Below are 17,712 nucleotides of genomic sequence, written 5' to 3'. Positions count from 1 at the left end.
TGTGTATGTCCAGTTTCAGTTTGTCCTGAGAGATATTTATTTATGAGTTTATTTATTTAATATATATTTTTATATACAAGTATATGTCGAGTTTATGTTGCCCTTCTTGTTATCCTTGCCAATCCTCTCTGTTTATTTTGGAAAATCATTTAAAATATTTTGTCAATATGGTTCTGCTTTTGGATCATGCAGGTTGGAGAGTTGTCTGGCCGAGTGCATGGCATTATTTTGGAGATGCTGATACACACAGTACTCGTAGCCTCCCCGGTTTCACAGTGTGGCTATTGTGTGTGTGTGTGTGTGTGTGTGTGTGTGTGTATATATATATATATATATATATATATATATATATACACACACATACATACGTACATACGATCCTCATCTGGAGGATCTGTTTGGCCTTGCAGGTGAAAACCACTGTGAGGGACTGAAAGTCAGGAGGTGCTCTGTCAAACTCCTGCTATCACAAACACGGGAACCGTGGCTGAGAAATGTGTTTCCTGTGATCTCTTCATGGTGTGTAAAGTGTGGTCCACAGTAAGCTAACCATTTTCAGACTGGCCTGACCATAAAATAACTGTCAGTCTTCAGCCAGACTGAAGTGAGTTGCTCTGATGGTAGCTCGAAGAAATGTGATTCTCACACGGGGGTATTGAATCTTCAGTGCACATGAAAGCTTTTAGCTGGGAAATATTCTGGCTCCTGTCATAAAACAGAGTGCGGCCCATATTCCCTTCTTGTGAGCTTCCCTCTGCTTTGTCCCCTCTCCCTCCCTCCCTCCCTAATGGAGGGGAAGATGGTCCCTTTAATGCAGCACGTGTACACGCAGGCCCTTCCCCCACCCGGCAGCCCTCAGCGAAGTGATCGACTCCTGAGGAGCAGCGCATTTTTAGAGCCCAGCGCAGGCTGCGCACCAAACTGCTCGCCACGCCGCTCGCCCGGCCTCCGCAGCTCTTCTGCCATTCTGTTCAGGGAGGGGGTTCAGCCCGTGCCACAGTGCCACTTCTGTGAGGACAGAGTTGTCCTTTTAATCAGGTTTGAATATTTAATTCGGGTGGACAGCTGCAGAGATGAATGTGTCTTTAATAACACGCCCTGACTCACTTCATCCTACAGAGAGAGCCCTTTCCTAGTTTAATTAAATATTGGAAATCATTAGGAAATGGGTTATTCTAATAAATATATATAAATGAGTAGATTCATGGTTGTGATTTTACAAATCTTAGTTTGGTCTTGTGTCTCCAGCTGTTTGTTTGTTGTTAATATTGAAACATTTTCCAAACCTTTACATTGGAAAATGAATAAAATGAATATCTGATTTTAGATTTAGTTTCTCTACGTTAATATGGGTGTTCTTTGATCATACTGCGTAATCTAGTTAATTTAGGACTGCAGTGTTTTTGTATTGTTTAAAGTGACTGTATAACTTCTGTGATGTAAAATCAGAAGATATTGGAGGATATCCCTGTTGTTTTTTGTTTCAAACTGACAATGGTATTGCATTGTATTGCACAAGCACCTGTATGCAAGTTTAAGAGTTTATACTGTTTAGTTAATGTAGTTTGGGTTGTCTTCATAAGAATATAGTTTACTTCGACCCGTGGTTCATCAATTTATACATTTTGCTGAAATATTTAAAAAATACAGCACTGATTCTCAGAAAATGTGATCTGTTATTGATAATGATGGGAAGCGTCCGAGCTGAATTCATTTGCAAGAGATGACTGTGCTATGTCTGAGGGGGCTTTCTAAGCAGAACTTTGCTCTAATGTATCCTAGTCGCAAGCCAGGAATGAAAATGGTTGCCAGGAGTGTTTCAGTAGCAGAGACTGACAGTGTCTTGACATGGTGGTAGAGTAATCACAATCTGCAGATTATGGTGTACTTAGCATTGTTAAGTCTGCACCGAAGTATGCATTAGCTCTGTCTTAGAGCCATTTACAGTCTGCTTTTCCATTTTCAGATTCTGAGGCGAATTCATTAAATAATAATTAAAAAAAAGGTATCTAATTTGTGTTGGCCCAACTCACTTTAATGGGCAAAGACACTTTTACATTTACATTTTCAATATACTTCAGTGTGTCGGGTCATTACGTCAAAAGTAAGTCACAGCACTATTTAAAAAATACATTTTAGTAATTAGTAACAACTCTAAGATGGACTGATTTCATATTGGTTCCCAAGTCTTGCACCAAGGGCATGCTTTGGTCAGCATAAACATGCAGTGATAATGCAAAAACTGCTTAATCTAGTGTAAGCCTCTTTCTTAATTTGTGTTTTGCACGGAAGGGGACTCGCTTTGTTCTGTATCTGCTACACTGAGTTTCTTGTCTTGCAGCTGAAATTGTCATGATCATAATGGCCATCACTGTATGCTTAGAAAGACTGTGTAGTCCAGGATACAGATGCCGTTTTGATATTTTTTGTGCTGAATAAAATCTCAGTGAATGATGTAAAGAGGTTTTAACATGTGGCTCCCGAGCTTGTGATTTGTCATACATCCCTGTGATTACAGATTTTCTTCTGCTCAGCCACAGCAGCGTCTTTTGACCAGACCATAAAATAGGCTTTTTGTCTTTTCTTTTTTAAAGGACAATAATGTCTATTCATTTAGGAACATTTGAATCCCCCCAGCTCTTGGTAGATATTTAAATAGGGTGAACTTCTGACTTGACTTGCAAGCGTCAGTGTGGGTTTGAATACTGTTCCCGGCCTCTTTCCATGGGGGTTTGTGGATTCTGAGCAACATCGGGAATATGGCCTTAACTAAAACCAACAATGAATGAAGTGTTTTGAATTGTATAAAGAAAAGAAAAAAAAGACGAAGGAATGGAGCTGACCATTAGTTAAGTTGAATGTTCAGTATTTGCTCCATGGGGTTTTGCCTGCAAACACAATTGTTTACTTCACATTGCCTGTTGTAATATCCCATTACCAGTTTACTAAGTGCCCAGTGCATTTTACAAGCTGAAATGCATAATGCTATTTTGATTTTGTTTCCTTTGCTTACAAAGCTCATTCACACGTGTGCTTAATTATAAGCCTGAGATAAAATGAAAACTGTAAATCTAACAACTGTGTCAGATCAGAGAGGTGAGATGAAATGTGTCCTGATAGTTGGTTGCAGGCAGGTTTTTCTAGCCCCCTGGGACCTGGGGTGACCTGTCACAGCCTGCAGGGATATTACAACCTTCCACCTGTTTAGGCAGATACTGTGTGTTGCACATCTCTGGTAGACTCATAATGTTTATAGGAGCGGGATTAGACTGACAGAATTCACCATGGTGACCAGAAGCCTGGGACACATTCTTATAATTTCAGAAAATATTAATTTGATTGTTTTCCCTGGGTAAGAAAAATGCTGCATGCTCTGTTGCTTACATGTTCTTATGGCACCTGTGAATAGACACTTTATATCTCTGTGCAAAAATAATGGGTCTGATTTCCCCTGTGGGCACACTGTGGGCACTTTGCCCAGCTGATCAATTTACTATAAAGTGGGCACTTTTCCATGGTTTACTCAGAAGGAAAGTGAGGACTGATGTCTTTTGAGCATTTGCAACTTTGTATTTTATACTCTCTGGAGTTATAATATATAATATATATTAACAGTTGTTTGTATTGTTACTTTTAACTTCATGTAGGAAATGTGGGAAACTGTATTGGTTAAGAAACAGTTCAAGATTAAGTTTGTCGTTCTGTCTCTTTCTCTCTCTCTCTCTCTCTCTATATATATATATATATACTATCTCTACATCTCTATCTGTCTGATTGGCTGTTTGTCTATCTAGCTGTCTTTAATTATATGTATGTCTGTCTGTATCTTTGTCTCTCTATCTATATCTCTATCTGTCTGTATGTCTATATACTTGTCTCTCTCTACCTCTCTGTTCTATTGAGATGTATACCTTATAAATGAAGGCAGGATGTGATGGTCTGTCTCTCTTGGATAAAAGGGGTAAAGAGAGCCAAGTGGATTAATGCTGTGAGTGTATGTGGTCAGTAATTCAGCACTATTTGTTCTTTCAGGACAGGAGCTGTGCACTAAGTACGTAAGCTGGGGCCAATTAGAGGCAATGCAAGGGTGTAGAGCTGCGTTAGTGACATGCTGTGGCTTTCTCTAACTGTGGTTTTCAAAGAGATTTTATTAGGAATATTGGTTTGGAGAAATACTGGAGAAGATGTATTAATAAATTAGACATTTTTCTTTATTAAAAATCTCACTGGGAGATTTCTTTCCTCTAATTATTTTCCTTCCTTTGAACTTTTTTCTACCCCTCATCCAAATGGGAGAACATACATTTTAAATTGAATTCACTACAGGGCCAGTGATGAAATGGTATATTAACTTATTAGTACAGGGGAGTTCAAATAACTTTGAGCTGTTATTGAAAATATGAGCGTCGAAGCCCTGTATTACTATTGTAATTAAACTCGCCTTTACATAGTCTGTATATATTCTGCCTGCTTATGCAGCTCCTACACATGCGTTCTGTGCTACGGAGCAGAGATCTGATATGTTCATCTTGCAGAGAAGTTCCTTCTTGTTCCACTTTAAATTAGTTTAATCTACAGCTGGAGTTAATACGTGTTGCTGTTGACAAAGAAGAGGAAATTAATATATGCGGCATATGACATCATTTGACCTGTATTCTTGCAAGGAAGCCTGAATTTGTATATTGACTACTACCATTGATGTTGAAAGGTTATTTGCAAAACATGATCCTACGCTAAGGCACTTGCTTATCAGTGATTATTACTATTAGTATTCAGTAGGTGTTTTAAATCCAAATTGCAGGCTATGATCAGGTGGAATGTTGCCAAGAATTGTGCTTCTGCCGCAATAGCCTCTAATTTGGCTTAATTATAAAATATCTAGTTACAGCAGTGAAGCAGCCCAGGTGTTCATCCAACACTTCATTGTTCATATAAAAGGAATGTGTCCGGTCCAAAAACAATACGAGTCTGCGGTTTCAGGGAGGCGGATTTTCTTTTTAATCGTACACGTATTTTTGGTTTGTTTATTTATTTATATACATTGCCAACTCCGTCCTGGTATTTACATAAGCAATCTGGAGAAAGTTCTGAGATGTGTTAAAGTGTACTTTAGCTTGAGTAATATTTCATATCTCAATACGGTTAAGATTTCCCATTGGTTAAGAATTTGGAAGAAAAGGTTGGGGCAAAAGTTGGGGTTTTTGCCTCCTCTCCTCTCAGGGTTGCGTTTCTCCGGTTTCTGCCTGAGGGCCGTGCAGCTCTGACAGCAGGAAGTCTGAAGGGCTACGGGAGTGAGGGGAGAGCAGGGGAGGGGCTGGGGGGCAGGAGCACTGTAGAGGACAAACACAAACCGGGAGCTCCACTCCACCAAACCATCGCTTAGGCAGGCCCTGAGGCCGGGCTCCTCACCGTCAGCTGGGGGCATCTGTCATTGGTCCACCTTGCAGGGGCTGGGATTGGCTGAGCAGGGGAAGGGACGGGGGGGAGGCTTGTTGCTATGGGGATGCCAGGCCTAGTGCAGGCATGGGGAGCAGCTCGTGCCGCTTCTTAGCAGGATAATCCATTGTAATCCCGCGGAGGGGAGTCAGCGCAGGAAAAAACAAGGCGGCCCAGCCCCCAGGGGAGCTTCTGGAAGTCGAAGTGAAGGAATTAGCATCTGTTACTGCTATCGCTCAGGTCAGGCCCAGGGAAAATCACTTCAAGCTGTCAGCACGTCTGAGCCACAGTGAACAACGACAGAGATGAGGGATCTGCCACCCCTCCACTTTCATTGTACTGTGAGGAACTCTGCCGAGCAATTTGCACATTCAAAAATAGCGATCCCCGCAAAATGCTAAACCCAATATTATTCCTCACCTTACACTGGAAGTTAGCCTCAAATTATCAAACATTAAGCAGTATGTAAGTTGTCTATATATTTACTGGTCCTGACATTGCTAAGTTCTAAATTGAATGAATACGTTTAAAGACACATGATGATGATGATGATGATGATGATGATGATAAAAAAATAAATAATAATAATAATAACAATTTGACCTACTAGACCTTAATCATTTGACTGAATGTGAGCTTTTGTGAAGTAATAGTTTGGAGGTGAGGGTTGTTCAGTATGGGTTTGATAGTGGAACTCACTTAATCAAAAACATTTAATACAAATGGTTCCCCACAAATGGAAGACACTTGATGAACTGAAAATGTGTTTAAATGCTGCTAGTTGTTGGCTCACAACTGAATATAATTCAGATTAATTTAAGCTGAAATATAAAAAAACATAGTATATTAATACATTCACAATTTAGTCTAAACAAATGTAGCTTTTCTCCTCAAAACAGACCTCCCTTGTTATAGCTTGGATATAAAAAAAGTGTAGCTACTTTGCAGACGCTCTTACCCATGGCAACGAGCTCAGCTGATGCGAAGTTAAAAACGTATTAAAAAAACTTTAGTACAGAAGCGCTTGCACGTATTTTGGTGTCAGTCACTGAGGCTTCAGGTTTGAGTGCAGTGGGGAATTTAAAAAGCGATAAAGTGTGACGGACTGACACTGACATCGTTCTGTGCCGGGCGAGACGCATTGGAACGCCTTCCACTGCCCAAGTCCTGCTATGCGACATAGCCTGCAAGTGCGTTAAGTGCATTTTTGTATTTATTTAGCAGCGGATGATTGACCTTCTCCTGGGAGCACTAATCTAACCAAGGCCAAGAAGGTCAGGATACCTCTGTAATGGCCCTCATCTCGTGAGTTACAGCAGCGAGTGGACCCCTGTGTCCCATTCCCCCCCGGGACACAGACAGCCCCAGCCTCTCGGCTTGCCACACCACACTGGACACTTTGTTTCAGAGTTGAATTAGAGCGCTGATCGAATAATCTGGGCTGGGTGTCGGAATCCAGCCAGAGTTACACAATGTACAGTGAGGTCACGTGGGCCACGTGAGTGACCGCATCAGTCACTACTGCCACAAGTGTTAGCATTGTCACAGGTGTTGGTCCCGGGGTGGGATACAGTTCTGTTCTTTAACGGCAGTGCTTTAATCTTCGCAATTTATTTTAATCAAGAGAGCAAGTGACAATTGAAAAAATGTATGAATCTCCTCTCACACATACTGTATCATATAGTTACTGTAACAGTGTAGTTAATATGGATTAAAAGATAGACGTACTCTTATGAAAACTTTGAATATGGCCTATTAATACACATTTTGACATGTATTTTGCTTATTTAATATTTACAAATTGTTATTGTCTGATTAGACTTGATTAGATTAACTTGGTTAAATTAATCAACACTGAGTTAATACAGAGCTTCTTTTTCAAAATAACTTTTCAAAAGTCAAGACTGAAGATAATCCTTCAGTCTTTCACCTTATATTTCCCAGTTGGTATTTTTCAACAAAATAATTTATGAAAATGAAAGCACTTTTAATGAAACCAAAAAGGCCTGGTCTCTAATTTGTGTTGCAGCACTGAACACTGTCAAGACCTTGTCCGTGTCAGGGGTGTCACCAAGCAGGGAAGTAAAGCAGCTCCTGAAAAATATCCTCCTCTGTGTCTTTAATACTGTTGTTGAGATCCCAGAAGAAGGCTGGGTAAAATATTGATTTACTGGATCATCCCCTGGCTGGGTCCCATGAGCCTCTGCTCTCTGCTCCGGTGGTGGCGTGTGGGTATTAGGCGGTTTTAGGATGTGACAGATTGTCTCTTTCAGTCCTGCTGCTTTGCCGCTGTGATTTGCAGCGAGGAAGTGAACCCAGCCCCTGCTTCACTTGAATGCAGACAAGTCCTTTCTTAGACGCTCCCAGCCTGCTAAATACTCTCATACATCAAAGTGACATTTAAATTCCAGCGGAGCCCGGCTTGCACTGTCAGCTCTGGGGTTTGGGGAGGGAGGAGGGAGGGTTTTGGAGATGGGGAAAAGACTTGACAATTATTTTAGGGGAAGGTGGAAGCTGTAGGCAGAGAGCAGAAATGGAAGACAATGTGTAGAAAGCAGCAGCAGCTGCTGCTGCAAATGAGTGAGAAAATCAGCCTTTTCCCGATGGGGGAGCTAGTTAATTTGAGGTCATTGTCATGAATTAAAAATCAGCCAATTACGCATCTCTCCATATGAAATTTGGTTATTGCAATAAATAGCAGCTCCCTTAATGGTAATGGTGTGTTAACAGGCTCCTCTCAGGGGTGTGGAGAAAGCCCAGGAGTGCAGTCGTGAGTGACTGAGTGACGAGGGGCGAACAGCCCAGGGGAGGGAAGCGGTGACTGTACCCCTACATTTGCACACAAAAGAAACCTGTGCCTTGCAGACTCCATCCATAGTGAACAAACACAGAACAGCATACATGTGCAACATTATTAACGTTCAACATTAGCAGTCATTAGTGTCCCATTCTGAAAACTGTGCACTAATTTGAACTAAAAAAATACCTTACATATGGCCTGCTCTTTTTTTCTCTTCGCTGTCTTTGCTGCTGTACAAAAATGTAGCTCCACTTTAAAGATGTTCCCCCTTTCATCCTACAGGCAGTGCCATTGTAGAAGCTCGTTGCAGGATTGCTGGGTGGTACTTAAATAACAACAGGTGGAGGAGATTTCAAATTGCAGGGAAAATAAAATGGGCATTCATTCCAGCTGAGCACAGCTCCCTTACGCAACTGTGCTGCAACTGTGTGTAACACCGCTCTCCTTAGCACCACTAAAGATCGTTGAAAATATCAAGTACCATATAAAGGATAATTCATTACCTCCCTAGGGGAAATTGAAAATTACATAAAGAGCGAAACTTACATAAATTATTAAAAAGTATTGTAAAACCTTTCTGCAAAATATACTATGACATAAAGGATTACAGCAACAGGAAAATTACACACATTACTTGCTTTACAAAGCACCGGTTTACCACTAGGACAGTCATATAAATCACTCTGCCCTAGCAGATGACATTGTGTTGATTTATGTCGAGATGGTTTCTCCAAAAAAGCCAGAGTCAAGAGGTAGTGATGGTGCTTAGTTTCGTCATTCACCATAAACATATTTTTATAGCAAAAATATATAACACTTCAGTGCCCTTCCGTCGTATAATAATATGATATCCCTATTTTTAGGGAGACAATATCTTCAAATCAAGGAGGCTGTTAACTGAATTGTAGGCACATGAACCCGTTTTTGTATTGTAGGCCTTTTTCAAATAACAAAGAGCCTGTATTCTGTTTGAGCTCACAAGCAGACCTGTTGGACAGAGATCTGGGTATAAAAGCAGGCTTACTAAAAGTACACTCGGTCAAGAAGCAATTAAGTGACTTCAAGGTTTAATGGAGGCTGGTTGCTTTAATCTCGTTGAATTAGGAGGTTTAGTGTAGTTTATCCAGGGACACAACACGTTTGGCCCTTGACCCAAACTTTCAAGGAAATGTAATCATTTATTTTTACACATAAGTGGTGCTTTAACCTTGCAACTACAGGGGCCTGCTGCTTTGGTTGGTGTCCAATGGCTGGACAGATTTAAGGATACTATCTCCTTTTGTTTCCTCTGCCCAGAAACAGACTGTGCCAATCCCCTCTCTCCTCTTTGTTTATTACTCTGGGTTTCCAGGCGATTTCAAGGGCAATGCTTTGTGCAAAACATACACCGAGTGCCCGGCCCCCTCATGGCCCTCCTCTGTGTGCGCATTTTGTTTTGACTTGAACTGTGAGGAGGGAGCAGGAACAATCCCCGTCGGCAGAGGCACCCCCATCACCAGCCTGCCCGGTGCTCTCAGTCCTGGAGTAGGTACTTTTAACCACAAAACAGTGCTGGACAGAGCAAGAAAAAGATTGAGAACTGGAACTGTGTGTGTGTGTATGATGTTACCTATTTCTCCTTGCCCTTGATATAGAGCTGTGTTTATCTTACTACTTATAAATGGAACAGAAAGCAGAGTAGCCATTTCACAGTAATTGTCCAACTACCAGACATGGCCATATGCCGCTGATGTCCCGGCGGTCTGTGTAGTGTACTGGGTTTCGACACTCTCAGACTTCCCTAAATGATAAGTGCAGCTATTAAGCGGGGAGTCCCAAACCCGATATTTATCTGCCATTCAGTGCCGCGCGCTGGTAGTTGAGGTTTTTGTGATGTGGACGGCTGCTCACCGGGGGCTCGTGCCAGACCCAGGTATCCAGACCGCAATGGGATTTCAACACTAGAGATGGAGTTAACCCTCCTCTCACTCCTGCCCCCGACTTCCCGAGTGATTTTAGTCAGTGTTATCTTCCCTCCACGGCAGTGGGAATAAACGTGGGTCAGAAATAACTGTTTCAATGTAAAAAAGTGTAGAGTAGTTAGGATTAGATTTGAACATGGCCTGCTGATTCATTGTTTGAAATACTGTTTATTTAGGACACATCAGGAAGCCTATAAGCCAATGTGCTTGCTGCGGTGACATTACACTATTGCCATGATGCTGTCACCCCAGGCCTCCATCATCAGGAAGGCAGTAGAATATGGACTATTTAAATGTACAGTTTTGTACACAGAATAGCAACATTGTGACACGCCAAACCTCTTTTATCTAACTTTGAATCAGCTGGAATGCTTTACCTGGAATTCACTCCAGAAAAGGCTTTTTTTGAGATGGTTAACAAAAATATCTTGAACCAAACTGGTTGTTGTTGTTGTTTTACTAACAGAATGTGCTCTGCCGATTCATATGATATATATTCCAGAAACGATCTCCTTGGATAAATGATTTTGGTCAGGAGGGGCTCACACAAAACACCTGCTGTTCTGGTGAAAGACTTGACAACATCTTGTGGTAAACTCCAGATTGCATTTACTCCCATAATTACCTGTGTTTCCTCCAGCCATGCATACTGTGAAAAAACACTTTGCTAAGATGTGACTGCCCCCACTTCCCGATTCATTTTAGCAACCATCAGCAGAACCATATCCTCATCGTATTACTAGTCAGGAACCAATACCATGCATTACAGTTAAACCAACCTGTAAATCTCCAGGTATTTTGCTCGCCGTGCTGCTCTGTCAGCTGACTTCCAGCCTGGGAATTTCTATTAGGCAAAATGTGCTCTAGTGCCTTCTGTGGGGCCACTGCATTTGAGAGAAAATGGGTTCTGTTCCTTTAAGAATTTGTGGTAGGGTTGCTGATCCCCTGTAGACCAATGTGGGCTTCCTGAGGGGGATTTGTGTAGAAGCTGGCAGGAATTAGGCTAGCTTTACTTGGTGCGCTTGAATACTTTTTATACTCTAATAAATACGCTGCTGCTCCCAGATGGGCACTGGCTCTCTGACCCATGCTTTGCCTCCCTTCCTCAGTGGCACAAAGGAGGGCAGAGCAAGGGCATCTGAAGACTGCCCTGACCATTCTCACTGTGCCATGCGGCACTCGCTAATGCACTGACACTGACACACACACACACTCACACATACACAACCAATCAAGGTGGCTTTTCCTTACAGCAGTATTGGTAGTGCAAGAGATTCAGGCCACATCCTGGGAAGCAGTCACTCTGTGGGTAATCTAGTGTACTGCTGTCCCCGATCATGTCCAGGGCCTCAGTCTGCTGTGTATCTGAATTCCACTCTATTAACACTTGAACTGTGCTGTCCAATCCTGCGTGACGAGAACCGTTCTCTAGAAAATGGCATTTCTGTTAAACTTGGTGTCAAAAACACTCCATTGGTAAGTAGATTGATAGATACTTATACTGATTAATACAGAGTGAAAGAGAGAGAGCACCAGATGATAACCTTAACACTATAAATTCTATGCCACAACAATATAACAATATCAATAATGGTCTCATCCATTTTGGAAAGAGTCTAAGCCGGTTCTGACCAAAATGGTCTGGATATTTTAATCTGATGCTGCGCTGGTCTTGTGTTTTGTTTTTTCTTTTCTTGTTTAAGAATAATCTTTTAAAGGCTGTCAACAGCTGCACATTTGATAAAGCCACAACAAAAAAAGGATTGAGCCAGGCCCCTCTGATCACCAGCTCCATCACACGCCAAACCCCATCACACTAGCACTGTTGTGGTCCCGAACGCAGCGACGCCCTTTACCGGGGCGGTGGGGGGGGGAATATCATATCGCTTGATTGGTGTTTGCCGGCTGGCACAGCTCAGAGCGAAATAATTCTGTCATTCATGGCATTGGATGGGCGATGGATGAAATCTTGTTCTCTTATGAGGTTTCGTACGCCTCAAAACCTCATATGAGAGCAAGATTTCATCCATCGCCCGTTCTGCTTGTAAAGTTCGTGCCCTTGTGTCTCACGAATACCGATGCACTTAATTTATTGTTAGCAAACCAGGAATAAGATGTGAATGGGCACGATGGGCATTTACCCTTCTACAAACCTGCCACAGATTCAAAAATGAAGAGAAACAATCCTAACTGAAAAGGTCTGCACAATTTCTCTGCGAATGACAACCAGGCAGTGCGAACACAATACACACCGAGTTCTGTTCACTATTCACTGGTCCATGTTTGGTGTGAAGAGTGGGGGGGGGGGGTACCAGCTGTTGTAGCCAAGGAAAAAACACTATCATCCATCAAGAGCCTATACAGCAAAGCAATGGAGTAAGTGATCACTTATTTAGTAGCTGCCTCTCTTTAAGTTGAGGTATGAGCCACATATTGATGGATGGTGAACAGAAGAGATCCATTAGTCTCTAGGTGAGATCGAGGGAGAAGAGCAGAATCAAATTTGCCTAGCTGGCTTTTCTTGGAGCAGGCCTTGTCAAGAGAGCTCTCATTCTGTTTATCTATAAGTGAACTGTTTATTTGAATGGTGCTGTATTTGTGTGGGATCCATTTTTAACACATAACATTAGAATCGTGGGTAGTATTTCCTCTTGAGCGTCCCGAAGCACAGTAGCCCAGTGAGAGTGACCTGCAGCTGGCCAAGACCACACACACAGACCCTCCGGGGCAGAGTGTATTTGTTACACTGCAGGGCTTGCTTATCACTGTGTGCCAGCTGAAGGACCGGCCCAGTTCCCACGGAAAATATCTAGTCCTGCATACACCTAACCAACCACAGGGGGCGCTGTGGCTCATAGTCTCGGACCTTCGAAGTCCATTTTTTGCCCTAATGCTACTGGTTTGTTGCTTTGTTTTTTTCCCATTACCAAACTTTTCTATGGGAGCACGAGTCTTGAAAACCCGATCGCTCTCTGGCAGAGACACGTTCTGCTCTCCACAGGGTGGCTTTGACTGGATGAGATAACACAGAACCTCAGATTTTATCATCTTTGACAGTCTTCAGCGCTATACATCAGTTTTCTGTATTGACATCCCTAGAATCATTAAAATATTCTTTAAAATTCCTTCTACACTGCAGTCATTTTTGAATGCACCTTGTTGGGGGAAAATAAATATTTCCAGTGACACATCCTGATAGACTCCTCAGAAATAAACCCCTTGATGTCATTCGCTGTTTATTTTCATTTTAATTTCCATAGATCAGCTTCTGTGCACCGGGGGGGCATTTCCAGAAAATCTTCTCCGTTGAAATCAGTTATTCACCTGATCTGTGACTGTGTACAGCAATCAGTACAGCATGTGCTAATGAATAAAAGTCCCATTACTGACAGCTGGATTTCATCCAAAATGTATCTATTTAATAAACTAATTGAGAGCAACAGTTTCTACAGAAGGCCAGCTCGCGCAATATAAATCCTTCAACAGTTCAGTGACTCCTTCAAGTAGTTTAGCCTTTACAGTCTACTTGTTCGGAACCAGTACGTTTTTCTTTTTTCTTTCTTTGCCCCCCCCATTTTTCATCATTGTTGTTCATTGGGTTCTTTCAGCTGCAGGGCCTGATGATCAGTCTGTGACACTGCCTTCTTCTGGCAGACCGCTTTAGCTTGACAGGCTGTTCCCCACCCTAATCTGTCCATTGTATTAGACATCTTATGCATTTCCTGAAACTGGAAAAAAATAGCATGTGTTTGAGCGGCATGCAGTGGAATTCCTGAAAGCCTTCCACACTCACTTCCAGATTATTTTCTCTCCTGCAGACGTCCCTGAACCCTGCGCATTGTTCTTACTTTATGTATTCATTTACTGTGACAAAAAACAAAATTACAATAACAGTACAAGAAAAAAAAAAAACAGTTTCCCAAGCATTTTGGCATATCGTATCCCAGGACACAGAACCAACGATGAGAGGAGCTCTGAGCTGTCTGTCCTATGTGGCTTTTTAAACGAGCGCTTTTCCCCCACTGACAGCCTCATAAAAATGCAGCACAGTCACCTATCTGCTCCCACATGGCAGAGAGAGACGAGCCTCACACTGGAGCTCCTGCACTCCTACAAACACAACTGCCATGAACTGTGCCTGTTTACAAGGGACCACTTATTTCATAACCAGATTGGATCAAAACGGAGGAGTTTTTGAGCTGTAGTGGGAATCCCCTTCAGAGTTAAAATTGTAACCTCTGTTCATCACAGTGCTGTGATCCCTGTGCTCAGTACCTGTCAAGGGTTGCTATTCTGGGTCTCTGAGACGTCCTTTTGAAGGGCTGTGACTGTACACCTGCTGTAAATACCTGACCAGTTTTAAAATATGAATTCCTTCATTGTGTACTTTCAGCTGTACTGTCTAATGTAAAGGTACAGGTGTGTGTACCCGGTTTGCGGAGCTCTCACAGACCCCCCCTCTTTTTTGCAGATGACTCTTCCTCGGAGAGCGGCAGTGGGAACGGGCTGCCCACCCTGAACCCACCGGTGGCAGGCGGCGCCCCAGAGGGCGGCTCCTTCGGCGTGGTGAACGGGAACGGTGCGGGGGCCCCGCTGGACTTCAGCACCACGTCGTCCTCCTCCTCCTCCGAGGACCAGCCCGTCAACCTGAGCGAGAGGCTGCCCGCTGGACCCCTGTGCCCCTTCCAGCCCGACCCTCCCGACGGCCTCCGCACCCGTGGGAAATACGCCGGCAAGACCCCACCTGCCGACCTGCGGCTGGACCGCGACATCAGGGACTATGGCAACAAGGTAGGAGACGTGGGAAATTAGAGCAATTTGGTGAACCCATCCTAGAAACATGCCCACAACCCCCGATGAGCTGTGATGGACAAAGCCCTGCCTCTCTCTCTGTGCTGCGTGCCTTCACAGTGATCGGAGTTAAAGCATTTACTCTAAGTGCACAGAATCTAATGATTACCTGCGAGGTTCTCTACATGCAGAGCAGGCGTCTTGTTTTGGAGGCAGGGGGGTGGGGGGTGGGGGGGTTGCTAATTAACACATGGAAATCTCTCCTGAGCCCTAGCAAATGAGCAGACGCTCTCTGTAGAGGACCTCACAGGGTCCTAGTGCCCCACGCATTGCCTCTCACTTAAACTCCCTCATTCAGATCATTCTCCCCCCACACGTCTTTCTGGGGCTATGTTGCTGGTGACATTTTGAGATGCACTGCACTGGAAATGTATCTGCTATTCATTGCAATAAAGAAAAATCATAATAAAGAAACTACAAACTGTAGGAGAAATTAAATAGTTGGCATGCATTGTGATTCTTATTCTTATTTGTAGCTGTGGCTAAAGACCAGTGTCAAATGGGATATATGTGCATTGTCAAAGCTCAAAGGTTTAGCTAAGCCCTTGAAGAGCTCTGATTAGGGACATGTTCCAGCCCAGGTGTGGTGTGAGGTGGGTAGAGAGGCCCCACCTCAGAAGTAGTTAATCTTTGACTGTCAAGGTCACTGCAGTGCCAGTGGGAGAGAGGGTCATGGGGGTCGGAGGGGGTTGTGGGAGTTGGTTCAACAGAGGGACCACACACTGCTCCTACAGATTAAACATGCTGGGTTCAGAAGGCCAAGCTCAGAATACCAGGTGCATTAGAAAAACACCTTTGTTATTGTTTCTAATTACAGTCTTGCCAAAACAAATGTGAATAGAAATAAAATGACCAGGTAGATTTCAGTGTGTGGAGATCAAGCTTCTTTGTTGCCTGATATCTGTCCCACAAGCTCATGGCGTCCACCATGTCTTCTGCTGACCGGTGTACTAGGCAGAGGCACAAGGACAAGGAGAGTCAGTGTTTGAACAGGATCGTCCACATGTTCCCTTCTCAGCACCGTACTAACGCACAGCATATGTGCTGAGCATGTTCAAATAAATATATTAATCTCAGTGACTCTCACCGATTCCATTTTTCCATATTCCAGGCATCAGTGAATTTTTTTGGCGTCTCATTGCCTTCTGACATTAATACAAAAAGAAACGTAGACAGGTAGAAAAAGAGACAGATTAAATGACAAGGAATGCACAATATGACACCTCCACATTCATCAGATAAGCTATGCAGGGGAGAAAGTGTGATTTAAATGTTTTGCATTTAAAAGAACGAATCGAATCGAAGGCTTGGGAAGTCATTCCCCTTGTATTAGCATCCCTTGTATGTACAACATTTATATAAAAAGAGAGAATGAGAGAGGGGGAGAGACAGATAAGCCCCACAATGCACTAGGACATGGTCTGTGTGTGTAACGGCCAGCTGGGAGGGTGAGGATGTTCCTCTGCTCTTACGGCAGATGCTGAGATCCACCTTCGGCAAACAAGGGCTTGATATATTTATTTATTAATTGTATTATTTTTTTCTTCCCTTGACTCAAAATTTCAAGGGGAGCTGCTGCCCACCCTGTCTCCCCCTGGTGCCTCGTGAAGGTACTCGCAGCCCCAGAAACAGAGGGCTAGACCTCTGTAGCTTTTTGTTCACTTATCATTTAGTCATTACATTTCATGACAAGGGGTTCAATATTTTATTTCATTTATTTATTTATTTATTTATTTATTACCAATTACCATCAGAATCGTTGAGATTTTGCTCCGAGACTGTTGCCTGAATGCAGTTGCTGTTTAGGCTATAATATAAAGATACATTTTGACAGTGGACATGTGAGCCTTCAGGTTATTGGAGTTTTTCTCACCAGAGGAGAAGAGTCACCTAGACAGTTTATTTTATTCAATCTTTAAAACAAATATATACACTAAACTGCATCTCGGCTCAAAAGCACTGAACTCAAAACATTCATTCAATCATCATTTTCACACAAAGAGGAAGAAGCTAACATTGAAAACTGTCCTTGTGGGTAGGTTGCTCACTGAACAGATGGGAAAGATGCCATTGGTGTAGGTCTCAGTGAATGGAAAGTAAGGAAGATTAGAGCATTTTGATACATAAAAGTTTCCATTGAGGCTGTAGATATTGAGCGAGCCACCGACAATAAGTCATGTCCTTGGAAACCTCTTCTCTTTTCTTCAGCTCGCGAGAGGCTAAATGGAAACCTAGGTGTATAAAAAATGTTTATTTTTTTCCTGGGTGAAAAGAAGGCAAAGAAAGCTCTCCGTTACCTTCTCTCTCTCCTCAGTCCCCTCAGTACAGCTCTGGGAGTTACGACTCGGTGAAGACCGAGGTGAGTGTGTGCCCCGAGGACCTGTCCGTGAGCCGTGCACACACCGCCGACGATGATGACGATGACGAGCACGACCACGACCACGAGGACAGCGACAAGATCAACGACACCGAGGGCATGGACCCCGAGCGCTTAAAGGCTTTCAATGTAAGGATCCGCCCGCTGTCCCTCTGCTCTGTCTTAGAAACCGCTTGGATAGCAGAGTCACAGAGTGTTGTTCAAAGATCAGACCTTCATTTGTGGAGCAGATCTACGGCTTCCCCAGGTCCACTGATGTTCTCCTTCCCAGAAGCTATCTTAGACCT

At 43.1% G+C, this 17,712-nt stretch overlaps 1 protein-coding gene across 2 annotated transcripts in view; it reads left to right on the top strand.

Moving 5' to 3' along the window:
• The window catches only part of nol4lb (nucleolar protein 4-like b), a 99,936-nt gene that overhangs the window by 72,709 nt on the left and 9,515 nt on the right, over positions 1-17,712 (top strand). For both annotated transcript variants that reach the window (XM_066702283.1, XM_066702282.1), the window contains exons 6-7: positions 14,669-14,988; positions 17,363-17,554. In XM_066702283.1, the coding sequence (XP_066558380.1) occupies positions 14,669-14,988; positions 17,363-17,554 (512 nt within the window). The remainder of the gene's footprint in view (positions 1-14,668; positions 14,989-17,362; positions 17,555-17,712) is intronic.

Source organism: Amia ocellicauda, chromosome 4, assembly GCF_036373705.1.
Source record: "Amia ocellicauda isolate fAmiCal2 chromosome 4, fAmiCal2.hap1, whole genome shotgun sequence".
In the NCBI taxonomy this organism is placed as follows: Eukaryota; Metazoa; Chordata; class Actinopteri; order Amiiformes; family Amiidae; genus Amia; species Amia ocellicauda.
This window is presented reverse-complemented; position numbering and strand designations above follow the sequence as displayed.